The sequence below is a fragment of the Penaeus chinensis genome, chromosome 30 (assembly GCF_019202785.1).
Source record: "Penaeus chinensis breed Huanghai No. 1 chromosome 30, ASM1920278v2, whole genome shotgun sequence".
NCBI classification, from domain to species: Eukaryota; Metazoa; Arthropoda; class Malacostraca; order Decapoda; family Penaeidae; genus Penaeus; species Penaeus chinensis.
In genome coordinates this window covers 25,580,713-25,590,712 of record NC_061848.1, presented here as the reverse complement: position 1 = coordinate 25,590,712, position 10,000 = coordinate 25,580,713, and the positions used below count along the sequence as shown (strand labels likewise).

The 10,000-nt window shown below is 34.6% G+C and overlaps 2 protein-coding genes across 7 annotated transcripts in view; one reads left to right on the top strand and one right to left on the bottom strand.

Annotated features, from left to right (window-relative positions):
* Nucleotides 1–2,912, top strand: part of LOC125041146 (calcium uptake protein 3, mitochondrial-like) — a 43,129-nt gene extending 40,217 nt beyond the window's left edge. For all 5 annotated transcript variants that reach the window (XM_047635944.1, XM_047635945.1, XM_047635943.1 and 2 more), the window contains one exon: nucleotides 1–2,912. This exon is cut by the window's left edge and continues 734 nt beyond it. The gene's annotated coding sequence lies outside the window, so the exon portion shown is untranslated.
* Nucleotides 2,913–4,488: 1,576 nt separating this feature from the next.
* Nucleotides 4,489–10,000, bottom strand: part of LOC125041467 — a 10,428-nt gene continuing 4,916 nt past the window's right edge. For both annotated transcript variants that reach the window (XM_047636453.1, XM_047636454.1), the window contains 5 exons: nucleotides 8,855–9,017; nucleotides 7,732–8,663; nucleotides 7,382–7,529; nucleotides 6,244–6,415; nucleotides 4,489–4,783 (listed from right to left, as the gene is read on the bottom strand). In XM_047636453.1, the coding sequence (XP_047492409.1) occupies nucleotides 4,630–4,783; nucleotides 6,244–6,415; nucleotides 7,382–7,529; nucleotides 7,732–8,663; nucleotides 8,855–9,017 (1,569 nt within the window). In that variant the 3' untranslated portion in view covers nucleotides 4,489–4,629. The remainder of the gene's footprint in view (nucleotides 4,784–6,243; nucleotides 6,416–7,381; nucleotides 7,530–7,731; nucleotides 8,664–8,854; nucleotides 9,018–10,000) is intronic.

Here is a 10,000-nt window from a genome sequence, read left to right as displayed (position 1 = left end):
CTTCTGTTGCCCATTGAAGTCTTAAAAGTCACACCAATGTGTCAAAATGAGTTATTATATGTTTTGTTATTGTGTTTTGTTAAAAAGTATATCTTTAGTTGCCATATATTGTAGTAATGACAGAAAAATAGATTGCTGTATATTATGTTTGAATTATATTTTATGAACATGTTAATTAATTTATATAAAACTCGATGGAGATAATGCACAAATGATTTAGACAGATATAACATTTGCAAAGGCAAAGGTTTTCAGTGCTTTTGTAATTGATGTTTTTCTATTAATTTTACCATTTATAAATTTGTAATTCTAAACAATGTTGATGGAACACTTCATTGAAACCTTAACATGTTTTGCCTAATGGTAAAACAGTGGGTGTCCCTCAGCTAATATTTCAATCGAAATGAAATACATGATTCATGAACATGTTTTGGTAGTTATGAGAGACGGATGATTCAAAATTATAAATATGAAGTAATTTGTAATTAGACAAAAAATAAATCTTCCTTCTCATTTGATTTATTTTCAATCTTTGTCATCTTCTTTTGATTTTTGTATGTGTAGAATGTATAGGGTGGTGACCCCCACTTTATGAAGACAAGTAGTAGTAGTTCATCAGAATAGATTACATAAAATGTTTGAAAAGCAGTGTATAATTTTGTAGCTGATAAAAAGCCGCTTAGAAGAAGCAGATGTTTGGCTGACAGCTTGAGTTCATTGCTGGCCATATAGTTAAGTGAGGAATGTAACAAGGAGAAATTTAATGGATATTTTCCAACTTGATTTTATATTTGCAGTCCAAAAATAAGAAATGAGTGCTTCTTAGTTCATACAACACATTCCACACGAAGTGGATACACACTAATTCTTTTGTCATTTACAGTCTAAATAGAATGAAGCTAGTTGTACTGTACATAGTAAGTACTGTATATTTTAAAGGGGACTATCTCCCTAGAAATGGGCCAAAAATGCCAGTTCAGGCAATTTAGAGATGTATACACCTTTATTAACTTCCAGCCTTGAAAAATGTCCCCATGTTTGCAAAGTCCCTACTATATTTGTGTAAAGGGAGTTTTGTCCAAAATTATGATTTTTATAATTTTTTTTTGCATCATACTTATCTGACTAATTAAATCATTTAGAATATTAATTTTTACAAAATTGTATAAAAGTAGAGCTCTTCATGCACTTTTTAATGCATTTCTATGGGTATGCAATTTGTTACAAAAAAATGTCATAATTCTTGTCATATGAAGCTTAGATTCGGATATTTGCAGCATATGTGGTAATCATTAGGCTCATGTTACATTCTTTTAAGTCATTTTAGATTATTCCCTCACAAATTTGACATATAATTTTTTGTTTGTTTGTTTTTTTTTATTTTATAATTATAATTATTATTTTTATTTGATTTGATTTTGTTTTTCAGAATTACTCAACTTTGCGATTGAAAAAAAAAAAAAATCTTGGCCCTCTTCAGTCAGTTACTACGAGAAAATTGCTAATAACTGAATTTTAATATTTAATAACCAGAAAAAGTAACATAATATAAATCCAGTTGGCAAGATTGAAAAGGTAGCTTTAGTGAATTAAAAATGAACTGAAAATCTATCAGAAAGTAGATATGATGCTCATAGCTTGCCACGGCATGAAAAAATTACACGTCTTTCATTATGAACAGCAGCCAGCATCATCGAAGTAAGTAATGGAAGCTCATTACCATATAAAAAAAAAAATGTAGTATTACAGTGTCCATAGCTATATAAATTTTACTCTTACTTAGTATGCCAAAGTTAGTAAAGTCATGGACACCATCGAGACATAACCATTTCATAGCACAGGTTATTCTTAACCCACTTTGCCTGTCCTTTTCTACACAAGGGATGATAGATCCTAAATCTGTCCTTTTTTCCAGTTTGTCTCTTAATTCTTATAGCTCTAGAGGTAATTGGCAACTCTCTCATAGCCAGTCCCCAAAATATCTCATGTTTAGAATTAACATTTGTCCATTAGAAAATAAAGACAGAAGATATCGTTAATACCTTTTGTGAATTTAGCTGAATCTACTTTTTTGCAGTCTAATGAGTGACAAGCAGAACTATAAAGGTCTGATCTAGCTGATGTTGTCAGGTATAAAATATTTATTTTGATTTTAGGTAATGATGAGTAAGAAGGCACTGCTGTCAGCAAACCCCTCTGATTAACATCACAATGCCATTTGATATTTTTAGAATTATTATGATCCTGTTAGGTGGGCATATTTCTTGCTGCTGTGTTATTGTTATTGTTGACAGCATAGTTTAATTTATTATAGATGTAAGAGAATGTATTTTGTACTGAATATGTACTTGTTGCAGAGTTTTTGCACTATATATAAGGTTGGAAATGATTTTTAATAATCAGATTGCCTGATTTTATTGTATATTTGTTATCTGGAATGTTTTTTTGTTGATTAACAAAGTTTTTGAAACTGAGAATATGAATAAAGGTCGACAAAGCATAATCTATTTTTAAAAATTTCATTTACATCAATAAATATGTTCATACATATTGTGGCTAGGATATTTACTGTAAATCTAGTAGTCAAGTATTTTGAAAGATTATAAATGATAAGGTTCCTACATTGTAAAGTGAGTTGTCTAATCACCACCACTTTGCCTTCATCAAGTCTGTCCCTTGAAATATACAAATATCCCTCCCGAAAATTCTCATGGTAATAACAATCAATTGTTTGCATATGTAAGCTATAATCTAAATTATTAAGTAAAAAAGACTCCTGCACAAAACCAGTGGACAGACATTCTGATTTGTGATTTTTCATCTGTGCTTCAAAGATCTCTTTGTTTGTATGTTCCTTTTTGCATGTACAGAACTGCAAATATCCTGCAGTAATAAAAGTTATTCATAATTTGTTTAGGGTTTAATTTTTAGATTTATTTTAACCCTATTTAATATGTGTCTGTACGTGTGTGCGTGTGCGTGTGCGTGTTTTTTTTTACATAAACTCATCACATCCACGCAATTTTCAACCTGATGACACTGACAGGCAAAATAATGACCGCTAGTCCTCCTCCCCTTACATAAATTATCTTGGTGTATTTACTTGTCCTTAGTCCTCAGTAGCCTATATATTTGGAAAAAAAAAAAAAAAAAATCACAGAAATTTAAATGGTTAGTGATTGTTTATTTGTAAGAAGGATTAAAATATGGAGCATGAGAGTGATTAATAGAGATAGAATGAGGCTCAGGTATACTGAGTGACAGAGATGGAGAGAGTGAGAGAGAATGATAGAGATTTGCAATAACTTTTAACTCAATGCCGCTGAGGAAAATTAATAAAAAATGGGGAAAATGCTGTGCTCATTTTCTATATTTTTGTGTCTCTGCAGATAGATGGCTCTGGTAGTGCTTAGCCACAAAGGAGTCAATTAGTAGACCTTGTGACCTTAAGTGATTTGAATTGGCTAGAAAAACGTATTTTTTACTAGTGCTATGAATATCGATGGTGTTATTTTTATTATAAACTTATAATTATATCATAAATTATGTTATAAACATTAGTAACAGCATAACGTAAAATATTTTCATAAATCAAAGAAAAGGGTGAACAGGCGAGACAGGCAGTATTCGTAATTGGCTCATTTGTGACTTAGTACAAGTGTAGCCATCTATGTGTAAAAACAATCAAACAAGTACTCACAGTGGGCATAACACGTACGTATTCGTCATGCCTGTCAGCATTGGGTTAAGTAATAGTTGTAGTTAAATTCAATGAGAATAACTAACTACCTGACTCAACAAAGACAAAAAAGAAAGTTCATATTATAAAGAAATATAAATTGCAATTTATGCAAAATTAGATTACAGTAAAGACATAGTTAAACAACCACAATGAACCCATATAAAAAGATAAAATTTTGATAAACAAAAGAAATGAAACAGATTGCTTGCAGAGTAATGCATGATGCAGGACAAATAGAGTCAGTAGATAACCATATTTGGTTTTGATAACATAAATGTTGAATAGAGATATTCATTTGTGAAACAATAGCTATAACTGAATAGCTACTGAACTTGGCACCCATGAAACACTAATGCTACACTTGAGATGAATCTGTTATTTTCAACTGTTACATTTGTTATTGCAAATGCAAGAAGTCATTATTTTACCTGTAAGTGTCATTAGGTCGAAAATCTCATGAATGGGACAAAGGTATGTAAGCAGTCATTATTTGCACACTTGTTGAACCTGGAGAGAGAATCGCTGAGATGAAGCTTAACATAACGCACTTGGATGCTTGGAAGAAACCTGCATCCATAGCATAAAATGTAGTAAGATCAACATAAATTTGATACAGGAATGTTTTCTTTCTTTTCTATTTTCTGTTTGTTACACATGGCTTATGAAATTACATAGATAATTTTCAGTTAAAAAATAATAAAAAATGAATTTTAATCTTATATTTAGGGTAAATAAGATACAGGTACTACATATATCAATTAATTTATTTTTAAAGTCTGCAAAAATAAGTTTGTACTTTGTATTTGAAATATATCACTGTGAAACAAGTTCTCACACATTAAAATTGCAAAATAAAATAAAAATAAAAAAGTAGGACAAAATATGACCTAAGCTGACACACTTGGGTGTGGGATATTTACAGGAGATAAAGTGTACAGTCGAACTTCCCCGCAGACAACAACAGCACTGACAACTGGAACGTCATCATGAAATCTTGTCGTTATGTCTAGTATCTGTCCTGGTGTTGGGTTTTGGCCATCTCTGAAGAAGAAGGGTTTTTTAACTTGGGTAAAAAACATATGAATTTAAACATTTTTAATCAATTAATCAACCACTTCTCTGCTTAATTCCACATACTCCCTACCTTTTGCACACTTACTCCCCAATTCCCATGCTTATCCACCAGACAACTCAATACTCACTTCTTAATCACTTTATTTCTCAACTTTTTATTCTATATCTTGGACTTGAGTCAATTCATTTTAGTGAGATTTGTAAAGGCAAGCTTTGCCAATCCCTTCATACATGGTCCACCCTGTTTATCTGATCATCATAACTGGAGACCAGATTACCTCAACCTGTCACTGCCAGGCCACACATAAAGCCGTCATAACAAACCCCTTGATCTGCCAGGTCCAGCTATATACATGGCAACATGCTAGAGCATATCGAGCGTGAAGTTCCAAATGGCAGGATGACTGCCAGAAAGGAGTCGGTGACGCTGAGAGATTTCTAATACCATCATCTAAGGGTTAAGAGGTAGTGATATGGCACCATTTGATAAACACATGGAAAATTTTGTCCTATCCTTCAAAACCACCACAGCATCAACACCACCATATCACATGCCCATAAAAGACTTTAGAGCTAGCTTCAATGTGTATTCCTGCCAATGCTCTCATGCCAATATCTTGGCTTGGAGCATTCTACAGCCTTTTGAAAAGTGAGCTTCAGAAGTCAACCCATACCTAAAGGTTTTCAAGGCCCTGGCCTTACATTTGCCTGCAGAAGTCCTATCCAACAGTATTGCTAAAATATAAGTTCCAGACAATGCTAGGTCCTCCTTTGAATGTATCTTCCAGTCAACTTCAAGATCTGTAAAACAAATTATTTACATTGTACACCCCTCTGGGCACTGGATGCCAAGGATACTGATTATCAGGAAAACAAAGAACTGGACTGAGGACCTGACAGTCCTGTTCCTGAAACAATCCTCTATCTTACCTTTTAACTCCCTTCTTGTCAAGATCTCCAAACTGGTGAGGAATCACCATTTCAAAATGTTTTTCCAAATCTAGGATGACAAAAGCAGAATTTTCCATACCTACTGTACTCAGCAACATAAAATATTCATTCTCATTCATCCACACATTCATTATACAGCACATCAATTTCCTCTTTACCCATCAGCGAATCCTTACCACTAAACTACATCTCTGGACAAACTGTTGACTCCTTTGGTTAGTTTTCTTTTACTCATCATCACTTTTACATTCTTAACTTAATTCTCTAGGCTATCTGAATCCATTTCATTAAACCAAAACTCATTTTCAAAAACCTATCAAATCTCTTATGATCTTAACCATTCCAACCAAGTCATACATACATAACAAAGTGTCTTCTAAGCATGCTTATAAATTCTTATATAGTTTTTTCCTCCCATTCTCACACATTCTTCTTAGCATCTTTATGAATTTAGATAAAATGTAAATAACATAAACCTTAAGATGGTGATCCTTTTGCTAGGCTGCGATGGCTGGGACTTTCTGTATGGCACATTTGGGAGGTAGACATCAAAATGAAAACTCAGTTGAAGTTCTTTGGGAATCTTCCACTCTCTGTCATTGACATCGGTGGCTTCATGCACCAAACTGCAAGCTGCAAGGACTGATTCTAGAATAATAAAGAAGCCAAGAATTAGTCATTTCAGCCCACTTATTCAATAATGCTGTTTATGCATAACCAAAAACTGTGATTCGACACTCAAAAGAATCTGGAGTATTTTATATAAAAATATGCAACCCTGGGAAGTTATAACATGAAAACAAAAAAACAAGTGGCCAAACTCATGCTGACTGTTATCCTGAATGAAAGACCAGTTCCACCTTCACCTTCCTAATTTTTAACCCACTGATGATGTGAGGGCAAGTACTTACACTCCATGCCCTCTCTAGTGTGTTTCAGGTTATTAATTTTCTTTTCACCTAGATAAGTCCAGAAAAACTGCAACTCTTTAATTGTTTTCTTGATTTATGGAAAGATATTTACTCTTTATTTCTATTATTGGTATTATTAGTGACATTACAACAATGGTAACAGAGAATAACGGTAATGATATTGATAAAATTAGAAAAAAAATCCACAATTTTCAAGGAATGGGAAAATCAGGTGAGATCAGAGAGGACTTGTTATTGATTCCTTGGTGACTGAGGCCTTGTGGAGCCTTTTACATGTAAACAAAATTCACAATACAAATCTACAGTGGACACTTATGTACCTGGCTACTATGAGTTAATGGGATAAGAGCAAAAGGTGAATTATCTGAAAAACAAGGAGGCATTCTCACTCCATCAGTGACTTAACTCTTAAAAATATGCATTATTACTGCACACAATGTATAAATATGGAACAAATCTAGGACATAACCATTTTTATGGATATATTATAGAGTTCACTCTTACAAAGTAGTCACTAACTACATTTTTTATATTTTCATGGACCCTAATATTACTGCATATTACAGATGCATATGGATTTAAAACCAGGCATAACTCCCAATGCATTGTGTTCCTCCCACACACTTATGAAAATCCCCTTAACTCTAAATGCATACCCAACTTGCTAACAATTTAGTCTTACGTGTACTAGCAGCCATTCCTGGTTTTATGAGAGGGACTGTGTGGCCTCTCCAGAGCACTCGCCCGGGTCCTTCAAGCAATAGTTTTTCTGCAGAAGTTTCCTTCAAAATCCTTTTGTACTCTATCCATGAATCCACTTTCACATGCAACTGGGAAAAGAGGAGTTACAAAATATAATTTCTAACTGAGATAAATGTTGACATTTTAGAGAGTTTGTAAGCATATAACAAAAACCTTTCTAGAGTCCATGATTCTCTAATAGAAGCTGGACTAAATTGTATATCTATTCACAAAGTTTTGTTTGTACTAACAATGCAAAAATTTATGATTCAACTTGCCAAGCCTTCTTACCTTTACTAGACAGCTTGGGTAGTAGTCACGTTGGTGCTTTTGTTTCCTTCGCTTTCCTATTTTCCATGCTGGTCTAGTTCTCATATCAATATCAGCTTTTTGACTACTCCTATAAGGGCTTCTGTTCGTGCATTCCTCCTCCTGGTACATACTATACTGGGATGTGTCATAAGACCATCTATCATCATGCTGGTGCCAATCTCTATTCCTCTTGCCTTGGTGGTACTCTGAGGAGTCTCTCCAAGGCTCAGGGGTGCCCCTGGAATCCCTGCGCCAATCATTCCCATTCCCGTTGTGCCTTTGGTTACCAGACCAATCTCTTCTCCCTTGCGATGTACTTCTGTCCCTGCTCCACCTGCTATTATCTCTGCCATGTCTCCAATCGTCTCCTCTACTGTTTTCATAATGTAAATCTTTTCCTCTGTCTTTATAACGGTTGCTTTGGTAGAATCTATCAGGTTCATATGAAGAATCATCATATTTGCTATAATAATTTAAGGCCTCCAATGATATTTCATAGCAATCTTTATGAGGTATGCTATTAGCAGGAAGTAATTCTGATGACTCTACCGATACATTCATAATTCTTTTACCCGCTACATTAGGGAAAAGACCTAAAAAGGCCCTTCGTTTGTGTTCATATTCACTGAGTTCTGAAGAATCAGTTCTTTCTCGCTTTTTCTGAGAGGTTCCTTTCTCATTATGTGATACTTTTTCTATTCCCTGATCATTATCTTTAGATTCTGAAGAACAAGGAGTGGCACCATCTAGGCTGGCATAAAATTCAGCTAATGCATCATCCATGCCTTCCTTATTTGAGCTATCACAATTAACATCTTTGGTCTCTGCTTTGTTCACTTTGGCTTTAAGCTGTAACTTTGCTGTTTTTCTTGTTGCTTGGTGCTGGTCTAACCTTATATCCTTCTCATATCCTGAAAATAAAAGGATAACAGTCACTTTCTTTCCATTCTTTCATTTCAACATATCTTTGAAATACAGTATCCGACAAAATGGCTAAAATCATCAAAACAAACCAATGATAACATGTTTTCTAATAAACAGGAAAATCCACAACTCCCATTATCATCTCAGTTTATGACATACACCTTAGAGTTGTACATACTTGTAAACAAAAGGTGTGGCTGATGCCGAATCACCTTACAACCATTGCGTGTGAGGTGAGTATAAACTATATACATGTCCATTTGGTGAGCATCTTGGAGCATTAAAGTATGTGCCTGTTGTATGCTGAGTGGCATATCACCATATGCCACTTCTAGTTCACCCTGAAAGAAAAGAAAACAATTGTAATTACTTACATACCGACTATACTTTTACATTTACATATCAGAGCATATAGATCTGATAAAGACAAAAAGAATCATAGGAGAATGCAAATATAACAACTATCAAATAAGATGGGCCTGATCATAAGTGGATATAAGAACGTGTGAACCAGTCAAGCATTCAATCAATAACAGGCTGAAGACACATCCACAACCACACTTTGTTTCCTTCCAGGAGGGTCTCATGTCTCAACTTCCTCACAAAACACTTGACAGATTTGTCCAAGCCATGACATTCCTGGTTGCCTCATGGGCCTCCTTTACTCAGAACTGACTCTGGAAGAGACAACCTGATGGGTAGGATGAAGTGTCAGTACAGCCCAGATTTTACGGTGCAGATGCTGGTTGAGAAAATGATCCTGCCAACTGTACCCCATGATCAATCCAAGACCTGCTGCAAAAGGCATAAACATGTGACATGTGAGGATACACAGCATGGTCCTTCTCCACAGGAACCAGCATCTCAAGATATTATTGTTGTGAGATTTCATGATTCCTTCTGCCACAAAATTCTGTCTTTTAACTTCTGGTATGACAGTAGAGTTGTAAATTATACTACAAAGATGTATACAGCTCTGTGTGACTGTGCTTCTTTGCTGTAAGCATTTACCAATTGGACAGGTTTGCTTGGAACACTCCCAAAATCCTTCATCTTAGCCTTGGTCCAAAAGACTGCCCAACAAAAGGCTTCACTTCACTACAAAATGCATGAAGAGCCATCCCTACAGCCTCCAGGGAATCAGATTAAGGCATCAACATCATCAGTAATGTCAAGGTCAGTGTTACTCGTATTACATAATGTTCTGGATTGACTTTGGATGGCAGCTACCCACTTTTCAGTCCATGTTGAAATGTTGGTATAAGAACACAACCCTGCCTCACTCCTAAATTCATAGATATGAGGCTATACATCCTCCTGTGTG